This window comes from Nymphaea colorata, chromosome 14 (assembly GCF_008831285.2).
Source record: "Nymphaea colorata isolate Beijing-Zhang1983 chromosome 14, ASM883128v2, whole genome shotgun sequence".
NCBI lineage: Eukaryota > Viridiplantae > Streptophyta > Magnoliopsida > Nymphaeales > Nymphaeaceae > Nymphaea > Nymphaea colorata.
In genome coordinates, this window is record NC_045151.1 from 4,794,002 (window position 1) to 4,816,649 (window position 22,648).

Here is a 22,648-nt window from a genome sequence, read left to right on the forward strand (position 1 = left end):
TCTGCAACGTGACTTATTGTGACCCACTGAGTTGAGTGGGTCTCCAAAAGGGCAATGTCTCTCCCTTTTCTTAATTCAGTGCAAGGGCCAAGATGTCTTCCTACCCTATGAACAACTCTATCTTCTGCAACCTGACTTTTTTTTTTAAGTGGGGTCTCTTCTTCAAATCGTCTTTAGAAAGCTCATTATGTTTGAAAGAGAATCTAGGAGGTGTGTTCTCCTCAATCAAATTATTATTTAGAAAATTTACAACTCAGGAAACTAAGTTTTTAAACGTCAGGATGATCCACATGTTCATTATGAGAAGATAAAGAAGAATCCAATGGAGGCATACCTTGAATATCCATGTCCATGGGCATGGTCTCATGCTGCAACCTGCATTGCATTATGTGATAGTTAACCTCCATCAGCAGTCCTAGGCAAGTCGGTAGCAGATGTATTTTTCTTCATTTCCAGTCGAATCACAATGTGGTTAAACATCAAACTCAAAGCTTTCGTAATTCAATTGTTATATACGAGCACAATGAGTTTTCAAAGTATCACTTTTGTTTCAACGATTTAACCTCATTTGTTAAATTAGGAAACCTCTTTTGCATCAAGCCTTTGGGGATGGAGGATTTATTATGGCAATAAAAGATTTATATTGCCATATTATTTTTTACATGAAACCTCTAACTTGACATGTTTATACACTTGTATATTAAAAAAACTAATTTTTAGGAAAACTAAGTTTTATGTAACGACTAGGTGACGTAAATAATTTTAAAACAGGTATCTAATTTGCAAAAATAATTGTTCAATTGCTGCAAGAGGGATTGGTCTCTAGTGAAAATTGACTTGTGTAAATTAAAGTTCATTTATACAAGTCAAATAAGCTCAAGGATTAATGTACTCACAATTAGTCATAACGAAGTTCACTTATAAGACTTAACAAATTCAAGTAAAATAGAAACACATATTGAAATCATGAAGGAATATTTTTAATTTTAGATCTTGTTACATTGCCTATTGTAGAAACAGTTGAACCTTGTAGAACAATACTTCTTTGGGGCATGATGTTGAGAAAGGAGGGTTCTAGTCACATTCAACAACTGGTGATTCTTTCACTAAGCAACCCTACCCCATTTTGAGGTGGGGTATAACTACAGAAGGTTTCATGAACAATCCCTTTCCTTCGAAGGAAACCATCGACAGAGTGACATACATATTCACGTGCATTGTCAGAACGAAAGGTTTGAACAGAAGCACTGAACTGTGTTTCAATAAGAGTAATAAAGGTTTCGATGACAATAGGAACTTCACTATGATCCTTCAGCAAGTAAACAAGGTGGTACAAGAATAATCATCTATAAATGTAATAAAATATTGAAAGTTATCACAAGAAAGTGTGCTCGAAGGCCCCCACACATCAGAATGTATCAAAGCAAATGTTGTATTAGACCGACTTTTAGAGAAAGGATATGATGCCCGGACGTGTTTGGCTAAACGGAAAACTTCACAAGATACCAAGTTCACATTAATACTAGAAAACAAGTCTGGGAACAAACACCTAAGCAAAACAAAAGGAAAATGTATGAGCCTCTCATGCCATCGCCTAATGAGCTAAATATGATTTTCCCGACTCTTCGTCTTACTGAGCACTGTCAAAAGAGCCATAACAACACACTGAGCACTGTCAAAAGAGCCATAACAACACGCATGAGTGGCCAATAAAGACCCTCAAAAGCCAAACCAATCTCAATCTTCTTCCCCGTCTCCAAGTCCTGCAAGATACATCGATCGGCAGAAAAAATGAGTTCACAGTTCAATTCTTTTGTAATCTTGCTAACCGACAATAGATTCAAAGGAATGTGAGGGACTTGCAGTGCATTATGAACCAAGAATTTATTCAACAGTGAGAGACTCCCTTTTTCAGCCACCGTAATAGAGGAGCCATCAGTGAGAGACACTCTCTCCTTACCAAAAGATATCTTATACTCATGGAAAACATTGGGATTCCTGGTCATGTGGTGCGTAGCACCACTATCGACAATTCATTCTCCCAACAAGAATTACCTTTTTCACAATAGATAGCGATAGTACGGTTGACCTTCACATCATTTGATGACTCGTCATACTGTGTCTCAATGCAACTCAGGTAAGCCTGAAGCTTGCGGATCTGATCAATAGAAAGTTTTGGCTTCTCACCAGCGGTTTCGAAAACATCAAAATTAGTAGGTTTCTTCCCACTAGAGTTTTGTTTCCGATTTTTTTTTTCTTTGGATGAAAGATTCCAACAAAACTCAACAGTATGACCAGTCTTCTTGCAGTGAACATATTTTAGGGAAGAACAAAGAGACCCACAGGGCCACGGCTAACCAGTGCAGACCACTCATTACCTGAGGAGCTAGACACTTTCTTTCCGGTCACAATAAGACGTCACTGCTCTTCAGCTTCAATACGAGAGTAGATGTCTTCAATGCTGAACATATCTCCTGAATTGAGGATCTGGCTTCTTATGCCCTCAAAATCATCATGTAGGCCGCTCAGGAACACAAATATCATGTTCTTCCATTCCTTGGTCCAGTGTAAAGTTTGGTATTGAGGACAACTCCAATCATCAGTATAATAGTCTAATTCTTCCCACTTAGATTTTAGGGCGGCATAAAAATCAGCAACTGACTTGTCCCCCTACTGCAGACCATATACACCTTTCATCAACTGATACACACAAACGTCCTTTTTCTTTTGACCATACATTTGCTCTAAGATCACCCACATGTCACGAGCAGTCTTCTTACGAAGGATAAGAGACTGAATATCCGAAGACAGAGAATTGACAATCCAAGTCTTAACGTGATTGTCCTCAATGAACCATGTGTCCCATGCTGAATTTGTTCCAAATGGTTCAACCTTTCTTTCATTGATATAGGCAATCTGTCCATGATCAGCAATTCCCATAGTAATGGCAGCGGACCAGTGCATGTAATTATCTTTGTTAAGTCTAAGAGTAGTGACTTGAACCGGAATATTTTCAGTTTTGGAGGCTTTAACAGCCACACGTTCAGTACTAACAGCTAATGAAGCTTAACAGCTGATGAAGCTGATTCCGCCATCACAATGTAGTAACTTGGCAATCAAGAATCCAAGGGAGAACGCCTATGACACGCAACGACGCAAACAACAACACAAGACGTACCTCAGCCAAACAACTAAACAAACAATAGCTGCGCAGACAGAGGCAGCATAAGTACACTACAGATGACGGCAGCTGCGCAGAAGGCTCAGGCAGAAGGCTGCACAGCTGCATAGAAGACTCAATCAGACGACAACAGAGGGGTCGGGCGACTACAGAGGAGTCGGGCAACCCTCTGGGGACGCAGTAAAGGGATCGGGCGATGTCGGGCGACACAGCAGAGGAGTCTGGCAACCCTCAGACAACTGCAGAGGGGTCAAGTGACGGTAGAGAGACAGCACGTGCGGCAGTGTCCACTGCTTAGGCGATGGCGGCAACTGCTATGACGTTGGCGGCAACAGCTGTTCAGCAAACAGCTGCTTGAGCAAAGACGGCTGGCAACTCAGGCGATGGTCACTCAGGCAACAGCAGGCAGACAGCTCAAGCAGAAGAGTCCCAGCAGACGGTGGATATAGCAGACGACGAGAACGAGCAGACGGTGAATGGCTTCGATGGTGGACGGCGACCAACTTACGCCTTGCAACTCAGGCGACAGTGGACAGCTTCAATACAAGAACAAAAAATGGCAACTGTGTGCTCCGATACCATGTAGAAATAGTTGAACCTTGTAGAACAGTAAAATTCGGAGACAAATGTAACGTGGAAAACCCTCAACTCGAGGGAAAAAAACACGATGGAGAAGATCGGCGCCCACTAGCTGTCGATCTCTCTCTCTCACTTAATTTCCATTCACACCATAATACAAGACATTTAAGGAACATAGTAACAGGTCGCAGACCCGACCTAGACATATAGACGTCAACACCTATGATTTGCTTCAATAAAACATATGAGGACCAAGATTAATGGAAGCATATACATCAAATTTTACAATTAATATTGTAGCTTAAAAAATCGATGTAATCAATTTCACAGAAGCATTATTGAAGAAATTCAGTTTAGAAAGAAAGATAATTCAATTATGAAGCTGTCAAAAAGGCTGCAAAATGAGTCAAGCAAATTTGAGCTCCACTTGTGATATAAGTTCTAGTACCAAGCTGTACCTGTTTATTTTATGAGTTGAATTCAGAATAAAAAATATAGTTTCTGAGTTAAGCGTGTTGAGCTGAGCTAGGCATGCTTGACTTCTCATTAAAAAAGCAAATGTGAAAATATGCTCCCTAATGTAATTACAAAAAGGTGTCTCTGGTTCAAACAGCAAGCCTGTACTGTCAGAAATATGTTTTCTGGTTCATGTCTCATCGCTCTTTTTGTATATGTGAGAAAAAGATATTATTATGTCTCATCGCTCTTTTTGTATATGTGAAAAAAGGATATTATTATGCATCACTTGGCTAAGCTTGGGGGAGAAGTGGCTCAATCTGAGCCAAGCTTGTGGTTTCATAGCCTCAAGCCAACCCAGCTTAAGCTAATAGTTTTGGGCTTGATTTATGTTCGAGCCCACATTGGACAAACTGTACTGCATCTAGTCATCAAAAGCGAACAGGAAAATGGAAAAACTCAAATGAAGCCCCTATATACATATGTCTTGTATGCATGTTCCTTTGTCTAGAGCATATTTATATTCAAAACATTATCAATCTTCTGTAAGAAAAGTGACATCTTTTAAATGTCCATAAGATAAATTTCATAGAATTTTTTGCTTCAAAAATTCATCTTATATGTATGGAAAACATGATTTTGTGTTGATTTATATGTTTTCAAAATGAATCCCATGTGTGTGTGTGTGTGTGTGTGTGTGTGTGTGTGTGTGTGTGTGTGTATTGGGAGAATAAAATACAAAAAAGGCAAGATATTGTGATACCTTGAAGTTTGAACACATGGTCAAATTGTTACATCATAAACCATTGGTAAAGCTCTTGTAGTGACTGTCTTTCAGCAAGCGCTTTCTTAATTTTGAGCCATTCTGACAGGGAGAGAGCCTCCGTACTTGCACCCATATAAGAACCTCTCGGACTAGCTTTTCAGTTGTTGTATATCCAGTCTGTTTGGGCAATCATCTCTGCTGTTTACCGTTGAGAACTTTCTGCATGGTCTCTTTGCATTTCCACTACATGAATTTTTTCTGCTGTCATTCTCCCTTTCTTTTTCTCTCAATGTCGTCCACCTTTGTTTACAGGAGGAGGAGCTTGCTGCAAATGGTGCTTTACACTTGAGAGAAAGTAAAGAAATGGAGATGGGATGTGATAAAACTGCACGTTCCATCACCACAAAAATTGCTGAAGCAATTAAAGAAGTACAGGAAGAGACATCTTTTGAAAGAGAGGCTGTGAAGATTGAAAAGGAAACGACTGACGCAAAGGAAAACATTCACATTTATTACGACAAAGACCGGAATGTTTCTGTCCATGAAAAAACTGAGAATGGTCAGAATGCTGCAGAAATGCAACAAAGAATTAGATTACTTGAACTAGATTTAGCAAAAATAAAGGCAGAGATGAAAATGTCAGAGCTTGAGAAATTTGAACTGAAAAAAGAGTTAGCAACTACAAGGGTGCAACTTGAGGAGAAGATGAAGCACTCAAATGAGCTGGAACTGAAGCAGAAGTCCCTTGATGAAAAACTTGAATCAGCTGAAGAACAAATCAGAGAATATGAGCACATGTACTTTTCCCAGAGTGAGGTCCTGCAAGCAGCCCTTAGATCACAAGACACACTTCAGAAGGAGTTATCTGATGCAAAAGATGCAACAAACAAGTTAACTGCTGTGTTGGAGATCTATTGGCAGAAAACCCAGAGACTAGAACAAGAGGTGAAATCTTCAAATGCGGAGCCACAAAAGGCTTTAGAATTGCACAATCTTTTAGGACTCACTACCATGAATGCCAAAGAGATGGAGAATCAAATTAATGCTCTTCAAAAAGAGACAGATGAGTTATATGGACAAATTTCTGCTAACCAGCAAGCAGAGAGCACTCCAATATCAGAGCTTTCCATAGTTCAAAATCAGCTTAAGCTTTTAAAAATGCAAGAGGCAGAATTGGAGCAACAGATCATCTCCAGGGAAGGAGTTATTTCTCAGGTGGAAGGGCAACTAAATATAACCAAAGAACCAGAAGAGAGGTCAAAAGGTGACATTTTAGCTTTGGAAAATTTGCTTATAGCATGCAAGAAAGATCTTCAATCTAAAACAACTGAATTAAAAGAGTTAAATCCAAAGCTAATGGATGAGAGGAAGAAAACAATCCAGTTGGAAGATAACCTAAAGAATCAAGAAGCCCGTTTCTTGATCATTGAAGAGGAGCTGTCCAATATGACTAAAATGAAAGACGATGCAGAAGCCACTGTGTCTTCACTTAACCATGAGATTCATCATTTGCAGCAATTAGTCCTTGATCTTGAAACCAAATTAAAGTTTTATACAAATAAATCTGCAGAGTCAGAACCACATTTGGAGCAAGCATTGTCACATTTTTCTGAGTTGGAGCAAAAGTTGCATTCTCTGCATATCCTCCATGATGAATCTGAGATTAGAGCAGGAGATGCCATAAATTTAAACATTGAATATGAGAAGAAGCTTCAAGTCTCTAATGCAGCAAGAGAAGCTGCAGAATCAAAATTTAGAATAAATGAACAAGAAGCGACCCATAAAAGGCAGAAGGACCTGGATTGTGGAGAACAGCTAAATCTTCCCACTCTGTGTAGTTCTGAGACAGATAGAAGTGTGAAAGAATTCCAAGAAGATTCATTTGAGCTGTCTAAGTCTCTGCAACAGGTTAAAGAAGAAAAAGAGCATTTGGAAACCCAAATAAGAGAATACAAAGATATGATTGTCTCCTTAGAATTTTCACTCAGTCAATCTTCTCAGAGGAACTCTGAGCTGGAGAAAGGTGTAAAAGGGATGGCAGAGAGATTGGCAGAACATGAAAACAAGGCCACTGCCACTCATCAAAGATTCCTTGAGATGGAACATCTCATTCAGGCATCACATTCCAAAGCTGAGGATGCAAGAAGAAAGGTAAGAGAGCTTGAACTACAATTGAGTAATTCAGAGCAGAAAAAGAAGGACCTTGAAGAACATTGCAGATCCATAGAAACAAAATATGTAGAAGTAAAGAACGAATCCAAGCAATATTCGGATATACTGTCTAAAATCTCCTCTGAACTAGAGGCTTCCATCACAGAAGTATCTAATTTGGAGGTTTCTTCACAAAGTGCAAAAAAGCAAGAGACAGAACTAATGGAAAATCTAAGAAAGCTATTGGAAGAAAGAAATAGACTTTTAGATGAGATTAGCCACACTGAATTAGTTTTGGGTCGGTCAAATCTGAAAGTTAAGGACCTGGAAAGTAATCTGATCACTGCAATGGAGAAATGTGAGGAACACGAGCATCATGCCAACATTACTCACCAGCAAAGCCTTGAGCTTGAAGAACTAAGTGATATGTCTCAGTCCAGAGCAGATGTTGCAGAAAAAAAAGTAGCCGAGCTAGAAGTACTTCTGAAGAGTTCAAAAGAGAAGGAACGTGAGTCTGAAGTCCATATAAGAACAATAGAAGAAAAGTTGTTGGATGCAAAAAAAGAATGTGAAGGTTACACCTCCAAGGTTTCCAAACTTTCACAAGACCTAGAAGTTTCTCTGGAAAAGGTGTCCAAGTTGGAGCTTGCACAGCAAAATCAAAACATGAAAGAGACCAAGTTGGAGGAACAATTGGCCTTGGTTATCGCAGAGAAGGAAATTCTTGAAAACAAAATCGACCAAGTTGAATCTGATCTGAGCTGGTCAACTTTGAGGAACTTGGACTTGGAACAAGAACTGAAAGTGACAAAAGAAAAGTGTTCTTATTGTGAGAGTCGGGCCAACATAAATCACCAGAGGTCTCTTGAGCTTGAAGGTCTAATCCAAGTGGCAAACTCCAAAGCAGAGGATGCAGAAGCGAGGCATGAAAAGTGTGCTTCCAAGTTGTCCAAACTTTCAGAAGATTTAGAGATTTCTCATGCAAAAGGATCAAGTTTGCAGTCCGCTGTGCAGGATGCAAAGAGAGAGGAAAGAGAGTTAAGGGACCATTTGGCTCTAGTTATAGAAGAGCGAGAGAAATTTGAAGATAAAATCAAACACTTGGAGTCTGATCTTGATCATTCATCTTTTAAGAAGTTGGACCTAGAACAAGAACTGAAAATTGTCAAAAAGAAATTATCTGAACAGGAGAATCTTGCCAACATGAATCAACAGCATTGCCTTGAGCTTGAATACCAACTACAATTATCCAATTCCAAATCAATGGATCAAGAAAAGGAGATAGCAGAGCTCAACCTACTACTAGAGAACTCAATGGAAAAACAAAATGAGCTTGTAGAACATTTTAGATCCACGAAAACAAGAAGCATGGAGATGGAAAGTGAATTCAAGCAATGTTCTAAAAAGTTAGCTGAGATTTCCACAGAACTTGAGGCCTCTTCTGCAAAAGCGCTTAATTTTGAGGTCGCTTTACAAGATGCAGAAGAAAAGGAGAAGGAACTAACAGAAAGTGTAAAAAAAGTCGTGGAAGAAAGAAATAAGCTTTCTAGTGAGATTAATCATCTTCAATCAGCTTTGCATCAATCAAAACTGAAAACTGATGAACTGGAAACTGATCTGGTAGTTACCATGGAGAAATGTGTGGAACATGAGTGTCATGCTAATCTCATGCGCCAGCAGTCCCTTAAGCTTGAGGACTTGATCCAGATCTCGCACTCCAAAGAACAGCATGAAGAACAAAAGGTGATTGAACTAGAAAAACTGCTCAGGAACTCAAAAGAGAGAGAACGTGAGTTTGAAGAGCAAGTAAGGTCTATGGACATAGCATTCCTGGATGCAAAAAAGGAATGTGAAAGGTACGCCAACAAAGTCTCCAAGCTCTCACAAGACCTGGAAGCCTCCCTAGAAAAAGTGTCAATTTTGGAGCTTGCGCAGCATGATGCAGGCATAAAGGAGGAAGGGTTAAAGGAAGATCTAGCTCTGGTTGATGCAGAGAAGGAAAATTTTGAAAAGAAAATCAAGAAATTGGAAAGTGATCTGGATAAGTCAACTTTAAGGAACTTAGAACTAGAACAAGATCTAGAAGTGATCTCAGAGAAATGTTCTGAGTACGAAGGTCTTGCCAACGCAAATGAAAAGAGATGCCTTGAGCTTGAAGGGCTCATCCAAATAGCAAATTCCAAAACAGAGGCTGCAGAAGCAAAACATGAAACATATGCTTCCAAGGTTTCTGAACTTTCGAGCAACCTGGAGGCTTCTGTAGCAAAAGCGTCAAGTTTGGAGCGCTCATTGCATGATGCAAACACTAAGGAGAATGATTTAAAGGAATATTTGGCTCTTGTTGTGGCAGAGCATGGGAATTTTGAAGATAAAATCAAGCAGTTTGAGTTTGAACTGAGTCAATCAACTTTGAGAAAGTTGGAGCTAGAACAGGAACTGGAAGCCACAAGGAAAAGATGCAAGGAACAGGACACTGCTAACAGGAATGAACAAAGATGTATAGAGATTGAACACCAAGTCCAAATGTCTAATATGAAAGCAGAGGCTGGAAAAAGGGAATGTGAAAAGTATGCTACTCAAGTTTCCAAGCTTTCAGAAGACCTACAAGATCGTCTAAAGAAAATATCTTTCCTGGAGTCTGCCCTGCGCAATGCAAATGAAAAAGAGAATGATTTGAAGGAAAATTTGCACTTGGACATGCTAGAAAGAAAACGTTTTGAAGCTAAGGTCATGCAATTGCAATCTGAGTTAGATGATCTGACTGCAAGAAACTCTGACTTGGAGCAGAAGTTTAAAGTTGTCACTGTTAAATGTACAGAACATGAAGGGAGAACCAGTTTGATTAGGCAGAAAAGCCTTCATCTTGAAGACCTGGTCCAAATATCACAGTCCAAAGCCCAGGATGCAGTGAGAAAGGTGGGTCATCTGGAGCTACTACTGAAAGAGTCAGTGCAGAAAAACCGTGAATTAGAAGAGGAGCTATCTTCTGCAAGAGCAGAATGTAAGCAATATGCTGACAAATTGTCTGAAACCTCTCTGGAACTGGAAGCTTCTTTGGTGAATGCTTCAGCTTTGGAAATTGCACTAGTAGATGCAAATGAAACAAAGGTAGACCTGCAGCAAAAAATTCACTTCATTACAAAAGAAAAGGAAAAATTAGAAGATGCAACAAATGATTCCAATGCTAAGCTTTCTCAAATGGAGAACCTTCTGGAACTCTTGCAACATGAGCTGAGGACGACCCAGCAAAAACTTGTCACTGTTGAAAAAGCTGTTGAAGGTGCTGCTAAGAAGGAGATTGAACTTCTGATGAAACTCGAAGTCTCCGAGGAGCAGCTCAGTAAGCAGAGATTCATTATTGAACAATCCACTACGAAGTGCCAACTACTGGAATCACAGTTTGCAGAAGCTGACCTGAAACTCCAAGAAGCAACTGAAAAAATTGCCCTGCGAGACTCTGAAGCCAAAGACTTGATGGACAAGTTGAACGTTCTTGAAAAGCAAGTTGCCGACTACCAAGAAGAGGCCATGGAAGCATCTGCAGGCAGCAAAACTCTGGAGGCTCAACTGGAAGAACATTTGGCAAAATTGGTTTCTCTGGAAGAAGTTTGTGATGCATTGAAAAGTAAAGTTTCCGAAGGAGAAAACAAAGCAAAAATGTCAGCATCGGAAAATGAAGTGTTGGTTGGGACAACCATGAAACTCAAAGATGAGTTGAGGACTTACCATGGCAAGATATGCGAGTTGGAACAGATGCTTCAAGCTTTACAGACTGAAAAGGAAGCAATGATGGAAGAAATTGAGTTCCGTAAGAAAAGTGTAAACGAATTAAATGATAGGCATGCCAAAACTCTGGAACTTTACTCTGCAGCAGAATCTCGCACTTTAGAGGCTGAACAAAAGCTTTATGAAGCCATAGAGAGGCACAAGCTCAGGGACAGTGACGCTAAAGAGCTGTACGAGAATTTGGAAGTTATTGAGTCTCAATTAAGAATTTATCAGGAACAAGCTGCAGACGCAGAAGAGATAATTGAAAATCAAAGGACTCAGATGGAGGAAACATTATCTAAACTGGTACACTTGGAAAGTTTCGTTAAAGAACTTCAAAGCAGCTACAGCAAACTCAAGGACGAGAATGACGCTCTAGCTGAAACCAATACGAAACTCACGCAGGAATTAACTTCAAATCAGACCCAAATGTCAATACTACAGGAAAGTCTCACCTCATCTCAAGCAGAAGCTAATGACATTGTTCGACAACTTGATGAATGCAAGAAGGCCATAGCTGAGTTGAGAGAACAACACGAAGTCGGACGGAAGAAACTCGAGTCTCAGGTCTGCTGCTTGCTTTTGGCCATGCTTTTAGTACTTCATGTGCACAAAGAACATGCATATCTATCATGCAAATCAAATGAATCTTTTGGTTTTGCTGGACCAAAAGCCATAGAGTTTTTTATTTACTTTGCCATCATCTCCATAGCCAGCCGCGAAGAATATGAAGCCCTGTACATATAGAAGTCCAGCAAAAATAATAATGCTTATATAGGTATGTGTACAGAAATAGTTATATATATATATATCATTACTTTTTTCTCTTTGTTTTTTTCTTAATCATCCATTATGATAGATCAACTCTTATTAGATGACAGAGCGACTCTACGAGTCACCATTCAATTTATATATATATATATATATATATATATATATATATATATATATATATATATATATATATATATATATATAATTCTTCCAAAAGTATTTCTTAGAAAACCTTAACCAAAAATTAAAGTAGTTACTAAATTTTTGGAACAAAAAAAATAAAATATATTTTAAAATGTTTTTAGAAAATATCTTCAAATTCATAACAAGTTGAAGCCGATAATATTTTCAAAATATTGTGTTAATTTCCAGTATTTTTAGTGATATTAACCCGATGTTTTGAAAATATCGCCATATTTTGTGACTATCATGTGTATGTATGTATAGAAAATTGGTCAGTTTATTGACAATTGAACTTCAATTTGCTGCATTACAGTTATCATCCGCCATGAGTGAGAATCACGCCTTAAATGAAATGTATCAGAACGCTCTCAAGGAACTCGAAGCAGTAAAGTCTGAACTGGAAGATGAACTAAATGAAGGGAAGACAAGAGAAGTCAACCTCTGTGCAGATATTGAGAACCTCCGAGCTGAGGTTGCAGAAAAATCCACTCTGCTTTCACGTATTGAGGATTTGGAGCTAGAGTTGGAGTTGTCAGAAAACAAGTTCAAGGAGCAGGTGCACTCTTCTCTTCCACTTTGGTATCTTATATTTGGTTCTCAGGGACTTCCTTTCTGTTCTTGCTGTTTATTTTTTAATGTATACAACAATAGGTCCATACTGAATGAATATATGTTCATCATACAAATGAGAAATGAAAGGCCTGATGTCTGCAAATCACGACAGTTCTTTCGTCCTTTTCTATTAAAGAAGATGATGAACTTTTTGTTCCTTGGAGATCCTATAACTGTTATAGCCTATTTAGGTGGTTGCGTCCTCCATTCCTGCCTTGTTTAGGAACATAGTTTGTCGACATCATTCCCTCAATTGCTATTAAACTTTACAGAGGGCTCCATCACGATGTCCCTCATTGAAGTTGAACATTTTGACTGAAGAAGTAATTCATTTTGCAGATGGAGATAGGATCATGGAGCGACTTAGAGAGGGAATCCTCTCTCAAAAATGCACTGGCGGAACTTGAAGCTAAGGATCATCAAGCATCGGTGCTAGAAAAGCAAATTGAAGAGTACAGAGGCCAACTGGATCGATCCACCTCAAGTTTGGAACCAAAGGTAATTTTTTTTCCGAGCGTCTTTCTTCTGGCAAGCCAAAAGCGAGTTATACTTTTTTACTACCTCTGGCTTTACAGGAAAAAAAAGAGAGAAAAAAACACAAACACTAACCTTTCAAAGAATTTCATCCCAAATTTTTGCAATCAATGGTGTTAAAGGTGGAGCTTCCTTGCAGAATTAGGCCCTCTGCGGTTATGCTATTTCTTTCCCCAGTTGTAACTTGCATAATGACCTACTTCTTGGCGAGGAAAAGATTAACCTTGTGAACAATGAATTGGAATGATGTTAAAGATGGAGTTCACTTGCAGAATTAGGCCCTCTGGGGATATGTTCTTTCTTTCCCTAGTTGTAACATGCATAATGACCTACTTCTTGGTGAAGAAAAGATTAACCTTGTGAACAATGAACTGGAAGAATTAACGTCAAATCCAGATCAAAGTTATCAACTGGAATAGAAGGTAAAATATATACATATATATATATATATATATTACATATGTAGTGGGAGAGTGTGTGTGTGTGATTGGTGCAGCAACACAGACCGTTGACCTATGGTGTTACAGGTGAAGGGAAGAACGGAGGAGAAGCCAAAAAGAAAAGGAAAAAGGAAAGCAGAGGAGGCAACTCAGGCCGTGGAAGCTTCACCGTTGCTGGGGTTAAAGCTCATATTGGTGGTAGTATCGGTGTCGCTTATCGTGGGTGTTCTTCTTGGCAAAAGAGTCTAGTTGAATTGATTCAAGTGCGTTCTGCGGCCGAAAAAGTGTACCTCAGTGTGTTGGGAATTTGTCTACCCGTATTTGGGACTTGAATATGTTAAGATAAAATCATAGTTTTTGGTATGTGGCAGATTATTATAGGATCATTATGTTTGATACCTCAATAGAAAGCTTGTCATTGTGCTTCTATGAAGCTCTGACTAAAGACCATGGCACTGCGATCCCTTTTCCCTGATTTTCCAGGACTCGGATGTATAATCTAGCATGAATTTTTCTGCACTTCAGGGAGAATAGAACGCTAAGCATGTGATGTTCAAGCTCGCTTGTTGTCTTGAGACAAATGGAACTTGTGTCATTGATGAGTCTTGGGGGATTACTGGAGCTTGAACTGGGTCAAATAGACAAATTTTCAACTTGCACATGAGATTATTAAGTCAAGTTTTAACATGATTCACTTAGAACATAAATGCAACAAATTTTTAAACCATAGGCATAAACTCTACATGCATTTCTCTGGATTGAGGGAAAAGAAAACGCTAAGCATGTGCCATTCAAGCCCACCTCCTCTCAGGTTCGGACAAACGGAGCTTGTGCAATATAACGTAGGATGTCCTTATGACCACTTAATAAACCTTTGACTAACCATTGAACTGCAACTGCTTCTTGACTATTCATCTGCAATTACATTTTGGTGTCAAATACCAGAGTTTGGGAGTTTCATGCAGTTAGCTTGAACATGAAAGTTGAACTGAAAGATGGCAATTGGCAAGATCTTCTCTCTCTCTCTCTCAAACCTTGTACCATTATGCATCTGCAAGCATATTTCCTGCATCCATGTGCATTATCCATTTTCCCTGCAGTCAGCTGCAAGCACTTCAAATAAGCTGCTGTGTTGGATTTGTCTGCATCAAACAAGAGTAACGAAATAAATACAACCCTGTCAATCTGTCAATGCAAGAATTGTAACATGGTGCCTCTGAAAGCATGTTACCCACATTCTTATGAAACATCTATCTTTGCTACATTCAACAGCAAGCACTACGAATGTGATGCTGAGTTGGATTTCTCTATTAAATAAGGTAATAAAATGAAATGCTCATACAACTATACCTCTAGCAATGGAAAAAGAGAAAGTTAAAACAGAAAAAAGGAACTTAAGACAACACAAGAAAGAAGTCAGAAATACATCAGCAAACAGATTCGGTGAATCACAACAGGCTATTCTCAACAATTTCAGCAGGATAGTCTTCAATGCTCTTCTTCACGTTGGATTTTGAGGATTTATCAAGTCCAACTTGCTTATCAAATATACTTTCATCTACATTAGTGGAACTCTCCAGCCCATCTGTCAACACTGATTTGTGCAACTGCAATCATTCAAAAGCACAAATTTATTCTGAAGCTGAAAAGTAAAACATTCAATAGCAGCACTATTTGTGGCAAATCAGTAAGATAGACCACATAAACTCGAAGCTCTAATGAATGTTCCTGCTGCATTTTTGGGCCCAACTTTCGATCTAATGAATGACCCTGCTGCATTGTTGGGCCCAACATGGGAGCCCTACACGTATATTAAGTGCATCTATAACTACATGGGGGACAACAAACCATATGTCAAACACCCAAGCCAACTCCACCCCCACAATTCCCCAAAATATCCTGATAGAGTTACCCATCGAACATGCATGGACAGGGAAACAAGGGATCAAGAGAACTTACAGCATTTGCAACAGAAAACCAGTGAAATAATCTCATGAACTCATCATCACGTGAAGGAAGAGAGTCATGATTCCAATATGTGATGCTTCTAAACTTTGAACGTGCTCTCCAGTGGTTTGTTTCCCCACTTGAAATATTTTCGTTGCTGTTCTTCTCTAGGACAAATCCTGCAGATTAGAAAAACAATGCAGAAGATGAAATGGCTCTTCATTTTACTTTCATAATGCAGCATACAATTAATGTAATCAAAAGGAATAGATGCTGCTGCCCATATTTATCTGCCATGATGGCTCCCCTATCCAGCAGTAAGTGTGTTGCTCTTCATAAATACAACCAGACAGATGGATCTTATACGTCCAAATATCATTATTCTAAAAAAAACTACTCAGATGCTTCAATTAATAAAGTTTGAAAACCCCAAAGAGTGGAGATCATGAAAATCCAATATGTAGACACATTTTATAAAAGGTCTTTATAAAAGGTAATAACTTCCAAGACTTTAAGGGCAGATTGGCTAAGCATTCACAGGCGTAACCTCTTCCACATATGCTATGCGTATCCATATTGGAGAGCAAATCCATATTTGCGAGCAAAAGCGCAACGCTGAATAAACACACTAACCTGCAAAATGGAATTTGCATGCACCACAATCGTAATTATGCATGAGAAACAGCAAGCAGTTTACAACAGCCTCCATACGTGCAAATGAATTTTCTCTTGACTACTCCTTCAATAACAGCATGCAATGGTAACAATTGGAAGTGTCTACTTGTCATACAGGTTGAAGTTCAGTAAGCAGACACTTAGAAAAACCCAGGCCTCCCGAAGTGTTTCTTGATCTTTGGCAGATGAAAATTGAAATCTTGACCATATCTTCCATCCTCAGTATTTGACTATTTTCCAAGCAATAAACAGAATGAGTCCTTTCAAGATCTCTCTCTCACGTAGACGAAAGCCATTTCATGGTTTCATGTCAAATGCAATATCTTGATCTAACGCCAGGTGGCAGCAATTCATATGTCAGCTACCAATCTCGTGAATCGTTCAGTCATGAAGAACGAAAAACCAACATGTTAATGCGGATCCTACCCACCCAAATTGCGCGTCTCAAAAAACACACAACTAGTAACCACCAAAACATATATAACTGCAAAAACTCACCAAAGCTTAACAAACAAGACCCACCAGAAATGAAGGAACTAATTTCATGAGCTAGAGCAACGATAAAACAAATGCAGAGTTGAACTCGACCAAATGAGACTCAAATTCATGAAAAGCCACAAGAAATGAAGGAAAAAGCTGAGAACTGGAGATACCACAGTAGCCATCTGGAATTGGGATGGTGGCACCATCCAATTTCCGTCCCCTGAACGCGGCCTCCTCCACCACCACCCCATCAATAACAACACCTAACACCATTTGGCAGCAAAAAGAACAGCAACATCAGAAAATCAGCAACTGACACCATCAACAACAACACCTAATAACATTCTCCAGAAAGGAACACCACCAACATCAGAAAACTAGAAACCGCATTTGCACCTGTTGGCTTGGGCTTGAAGTAGTCAGAGACGGAGCATGGACCGGTCTGTTTTATGCAGCATGGTAGATGGTGGAGACGACCGGTGAGGTCGGCCGCCGGTCCCGACAGATCGATGGTTCCTGTTACCCCATCTCTCGAACACCGGCTGGCGTCAGATTCCATTGGCTTTTCCTTTCTTCTTCCCCAAAGCCAACCACTTGGGACCAAAACCTGCCAGCAGTCCTACCTCCAGACGCCCTCTTTTGGGCGGGCAACCAGTTATCTCCGGCTGCACTGCCTACTAAAACGGATCGGGAACAGCTTCGTTAAGATCCTCACGGATATCCGAACCATACGAGCTTTTTTTCACCGTGTTTGGAATGAGGGCGGGAAAGTACGGAGGGAAAAGAGACGAAAATGAATTGATGAAAAAAAAAATGACAGGAAAGGAAAAAAAGGAGGATAGGAAGGAATTCTTTGGATATAAACGAAATGAATTGTTAAAATGATATGTGTTTATATTACATAAAGAAATGAGAGAATTTAAGTTGGTTTTACAATTGTGTCTCTAATACTCACGACTGATTATGCATAACCCGATTCAAGAATGCCACATGTTTATTGTTTAAAAAATTATTTTACGTTTAGCTTAATTTTTTATTTTAATGAAAAATAGCCAAATCAAATGCCAGATGGTACCAAGCTATAGTAAATTCATGACATGGGTTCTTTCCAACACTTGATCTTTTAACATTCTTTTAAATTAAGAATAAAAAAGAATTTTTAAAGGTTGATGGCTTTAAATAATGAAAAAAATATATCATGTTTTCGATTTTCTTGTCATCATGTATGACTTAATTTTTATGATAATACTTAAACGTAAATTAAAAGCTACATTAGATTGAACAAAGAAAATATCTCTCCATTATAATATATATATGTATGTAAATATATATATGCACCAAGAAATTTCATGGTATGGTAGTATTCACAAGTCATAGGCTTTATTATGGATCGAAAAAAAAGTCGTCATAATAAGAGCAACCGTCTTTCTATGCGTATATTCCTTATTATAATTGAAGTGGGTCAGATAAAAATCCAAAACATTTCCAGCATTGATTTATCAAAGGCAGCAAAACAGGAGCCACGCACACTCGACATACTAGTATATAGCAGTGAATTTGATAAAATTAGAGCATTCAATATCTAGATGTAGCATCAAAGGAGGAAAAACTAAAACCACTACAAATCAATCCTTGTCATGCTAGATATAACTGGCACTCCTTGTTCCATTGTAACTAGATTTAAAAACATCGAGCAACTAAAACCATTTAAAGTTCTCCTCTCATTTCATACAAAAATCCACATGTAGTTTTTTTAGCTTTTTTTTAAGTTGTCGTGAAAGACTGATTTCATACAAGAAAAAGTTAATAGAGTAAAGTGAGATGCTATACAACACCAATGATGACAACACAGCTTGCCGGCCAAAAATTCATGTAATTGAATTTGAATGGTTTAACATACGATCCGCCTTTCTTCCTTCTCATATATATATATATATATATATATATATATATATATATATATATATATATATTCTCTATAGTTTTCTATCTTGTTTTACTACCCTTTTAGTGCAAAAAGACATCAATAAGTCATTTGAAAAGCGGTGGCTATGATCCAAACTTCTCTCTTGACGTCTGTGAGTGCACTCCAACCTATATGTCTTTATCTATAGATGTGTAACATCATTTGATTTTGTTTCATGGCTTTTCCTTCCTTCTTTGCCTTCTGCTCTTTCATATACTCCAGCAGTATGTTTGAATCTCTATTGCCAAGTTGTTACATGCAGTGGCATTTTTTCAAATGTCAAATATTCTTGTTTGTGCAGTACACCCGCCGCTAGGTAAGGTCATTGGATTTGGCACATAAACACTATCAGGCTGAGACCGATCCTTATCATGTTCTTGATATTCACTTTCACTTGTATTTGCATTGGTTGAACTTACATGATTCATTTTTAAATGTTTAGAATTGTTCACTATACTTATAATGTCATATAATATATAATAGTATATAAGTATATGACTAGTATACATTCAGCATGTAAACATTATAACTATGGTTTCAAAAGTCAATGTAATTGTATAAGTTACATGACAGACTAACAATACATAATAGTATATGCATATAAGTTTATAACATGCCATAATAGTATTTACAAAGGCCTCAATTTAAAGCCTATAATTCAATGCAATTTAAATTTAGGTCACTAGGTCAAAGCCTAGTAGACCCAAGTCAAACTCGAACACACCCAATAAAGAGAGTGTTTGAAGTCAAAGTCAAAGGCTTTTTTCTCATCAACATATGAATTATAATTTGAAACTAGGTTTAAAACCTAAAGTTTTAAATTAAAATCACAGTTGGGCTTGATCAAAGTTACGTTGAACTTGACGTTGCCCAAACCCACCAAGCCCATGTCTGCGGTCTAGGTGCTTCTTTCCACCTAGGAAGTCCACTTGGCTGGTCCACGCCACATAATTGGGCTGGACAAGCCCAAAAGGGGGGGACAATTTTCTTTTCGAAAAAAGATTTGGAAAAGAACAAGAAACGGTGGGGGGCACAGACCATCCTTGCTTCTCTTTTAAGGAAGATCATTTGAAAACTAAAAAAATAATCCTCATTATTTCCAGCCAATGAGAGATTATTCTTTTGAAAGCTATTGGTTGCATGGCTCAACTAGAGATATGCAGCCAATAGAGGATCAAATCCATCCAACTTAGCCCATTTTATGCTTGACACATAAGCATGGAGGGGCTAAAAACTCTACATAAACCCCCTTGAGGCCACGATGATTTTTGTGTTTTTATATTCTCTCTCTCTCTCTCTCTCTCTCTCTTTTCTTTAGTTGCAGCCAAGAGGAAGAAGAGAAGAAGAAGCCAAGAAGAGAAGGAGTTGTCGCCCAAGCTCTCTCTCTCCCCCATTCCTTGCTTCTAGATTTGTTAAGATACGGTACTTCGTTGGATTCTTGCTTAAGATTTCTAATACATAGAAAATCATCTTTATCTCTCATTTTCAGCAAGACGACACCTCTTCTTTTAGTTTTGTTAAGCTCGAATCCAAGCTTGGGTTCTTGCTTAGATTACTTGATTTAAAAAACAAGAAAATATATGCTCCAAGCACCAAGCTCGACCACAAGGTAGGGGGGATTATAGCTGCTCTTCATTTCATTTACTTCTTGTTATTTATTTTCAAGCCCCATATCCATGGGAGGGATTTCATTTTGTTCTCATTGATAGCTGAGAATGATGTTCAGCTGTGGAGAACTACAATCAAATGTACATTTTAATACATTCTTCATGCATAAATCGATTTTCTAAAACAAAACCTACAAATCAATTTTTAAAAGGGGCCCAAGGTCACGTCCCATTCAAAAATAGCTGGCATAAACCAATTTTTAACTCCCCATCATGAGAGAATTTCATGGTGAGAAAGTAATTTACATTTGCTACAATATATAATCTAATTGTCTATTAGTAACTGATGCATTCTCATGAATGTGTTCCACTCTTACACGGCAACATCATAGAGAAACTTGCTTGAGCATTCTCTTGATTAAGTAATTAAAGAAGGTGGTTAAAATTATAAACTGGTTTTCACTCCTTCCACATAAAAACCCAGCTATGAATCATCATGGTTCGTATGTTAAGAGGTCCCTTATCAACATTTCCATTTTAAGAGGCAAAATATGTCTATATATATGTGTGTGTGCGTGTGTGTGTGTGCTTGTGTAACCTCTTATTAAAACTCAATTTTTCTCTTCAAAATTAGGTTGAAACATGTTTCCAAACTGGTTTTAAAGAAAGGAAATCTTCATTTTGGTCTTCGTAGTTTAAAACTACAAGATTACTCAATATTTTATCTTAAAATTTTATCTATTTCAGCAATACATGTAAAAAAAATACATGCATATTTCTGAAACCAGACCTTGATTTTATGAAATTTAGCTTAAAACTTCAAAGTTTAAGTCATTGCAATGATTTCAGCTATGAATTGGATACTTTCCATAGAACTAGAGAAATTTCTAGTTTCATTCAAATTGGCATCCTAAAATACATTTTTAGGAGTTGTTGATTTCATTTATGAATTTAAGATTTGCATGGGATTAATCCTTATCCCAAAATGTTGCAAAATCATATTCAAAATATGATTTTCCTTTCTCCAAAAGAGAAGACCAAATATGCTTAAATCGTCCAAAGAAAGGATGAATCTGTTGGCATAAGATCTGAAATTTAATTTGGTTTTAAAAAATAAAGTTTTCTAAAACCTCATGTCTAAGCCCAACTTGAATACTCAACATGAATGGGAGCATGTTCTCAAGAGGCACATTCTTCTTGCAGATTTAGATGCTTAACTTATGAAAAATTAACCAAATTTTCAATGATTTTTCATCATTTTTTAAGAAACAAGTTTTTTTAGAAATGAAATTTCTAATTTTCAGCCACTTAAGTCGGTCTAAAAACTCAATATATGGTTACTTTGAAACAAAAATAGATATGGTCCACATCTCTCATATATTTTAAAGATTGATTTTAACATCATTTTCATTTTTTGATAATTTTATATCAAGTCTCAAGCTTGTGGAGTGCATCTCTAACTCTTGTGCTTAATAATATGTTAAACATATTTAGAGAAAGTCCTAAACTTTAATGAAAAAATTAATCTTTGTATGTATGGATTATGAAATGCATGTTTATGTTGAATGTTCAGAGATTATGAGAGAGGAAAGAATGAATGTTTCATGTAACCTTTTCTTTCATGCATTTTCACATACCAAATTAAATTGCACACATGCACATTCTCAATAAATTAAGTGATTCTGTTTCAAGTTGCAAAAATTGACTAAGTCATTCCGCAATAAGAATGTGGAAATCTCACATAGTTTCAAAAGAAGATACAAATAACATACTCCAATTTAGCCAAAATATGTTTGAAAACAACATGTTTTCTAACATTTAAAAACCCACATTTCATTAAAAGAGTAAGCTCTACTTATCTTACTCGAATTTTTCTTTAAAAAGAGAACTCATTTAAAATCCAATTTGTGTCTGTTAGGCCTAATCATGTGATTTGGCAAAAAAATACTTCCAAAATCAATCATTTGCTAGGAAGATTTGGCTATTTTTCTTTCAAAATCAATTCATTTGCTAAGTTAATTTAACCATTTTCTCAAAATGTGATCACAAATTGATAAAAAAAGTAGTGAAATGTTCTTGAGCACAACAATGAACTAAATCCCAATTTTCAAATTACCAACTTCCCATGTCAATCACTAATTTTTTAATCAAATTCCCAAGTTTCTATTCAATTTTCCAATCCAAATTGTCAATCTAATCTTCAAAATCATGGATCAAAACCATGATCCAATCCATTTCAAATCATTTTCACTACTCTTGCAAGTTTTGAAATTCACTTCAAATGGCATATTTTTGACCAAGACAATGGTTCCAATTTGAATATTATCTTTCAATTTTATCCAGAAAAATTTACCCAAATTCCAAAAAACAAGTTAATTTTCAAATAACTTGTCAAAACAAGTTAATTTTCCATGCAACTTGTCCAAAATTTACTTCAATTTGATAAAAACAAACTCAAAAACCACTTGTTGAAAATCAAGTTCAAAATGAACTTCTAATATCAATTTCAACTATCTATACACAAGT

At 37.5% G+C, this 22,648-nt stretch overlaps 2 protein-coding genes across 5 annotated transcripts; one reads left to right on the plus strand and one right to left on the minus strand.

Moving 5' to 3' along the window:
* The first annotated feature begins 5,081 nt into the window (after positions 1-5,081).
* LOC116267666 (uncharacterized) lies at positions 5,082-13,693 on the plus strand. Its single transcript, XM_031649533.2, has 4 exons — positions 5,082-11,468; positions 12,172-12,414; positions 12,810-12,968; positions 13,532-13,693. The coding sequence occupies exons 1-4, from the start codon at positions 5,346-5,348 to the stop codon at positions 13,691-13,693; spliced, it is 6,687 nt and encodes a 2,228-aa protein (XP_031505393.1). The 5' UTR covers positions 5,082-5,345.
* A 368-nt stretch (positions 13,694-14,061) lies between these two features.
* Positions 14,062-17,198, minus strand: LOC116267440 (uncharacterized). Of its 4 annotated transcripts, XR_007572017.1 has the most exons (6): positions 16,946-17,198; positions 16,720-16,812; positions 15,404-15,570; positions 14,871-15,051; positions 14,486-14,586; positions 14,062-14,359 (listed from the first exon to the last, which is right to left on the minus strand). XR_007572017.1 is itself a non-coding variant. In XM_031649152.2 (5 exons), exons 1-4 carry the CDS (start codon positions 17,106-17,108, stop codon positions 14,893-14,895), a joined length of 582 nt encoding a protein of 193 aa, XP_031505012.1. In that variant the 5' UTR covers positions 17,109-17,198; the 3' UTR covers positions 14,062-14,586; positions 14,871-14,892. The 4 variants fall into 4 exon arrangements, 2 of the variants coding, with proteins under 2 accessions (XP_031505012.1, XP_031505013.1); XR_004175582.2 differs by lacking the exon at positions 14,871-15,051 and having other exon boundaries at positions 16,946-17,196; XM_031649152.2 differs by having other exon boundaries at positions 14,062-14,586.
* Positions 17,199-22,648: the final 5,450 nt, after the last annotated feature.

Excerpts from the sequence above, each read along its gene's own strand:
- LOC116267440 (XM_031649152.2), bottom strand. The coding sequence starts at position 17,108 with ATGGAATCTGACGCCAGCCGGTGTTCGAGAGATGGGGTAACAGGAACC. Across the intron at positions 16,813-16,945 it reads CTTCAAGCCCAAGCCAACAG|GTGTTGTTATTGATGGGGTG; the intron begins GTGCAAATGCGG and ends AAATGGTGTTAG. Across the intron at positions 15,052-15,403 it reads GGTTTTCTGTTGCAAATGCT|TTGCACAAATCAGTGTTGAC; the intron begins GTAAGTTCTCTT and ends GAATGATTGCAG.
- LOC116267666 (XM_031649533.2), top strand. The coding sequence starts at position 5,346 with ATGGAGATGGGATGTGATAAAACTGCACGTTCCATCACCACAAAAATT. Across the intron at positions 11,469-12,171 it reads GGAAGAAACTCGAGTCTCAG|TTATCATCCGCCATGAGTGA; the intron begins GTCTGCTGCTTG and ends GCTGCATTACAG. Across the intron at positions 12,415-12,809 it reads AAAACAAGTTCAAGGAGCAG|ATGGAGATAGGATCATGGAG; the intron begins GTGCACTCTTCT and ends TTCATTTTGCAG.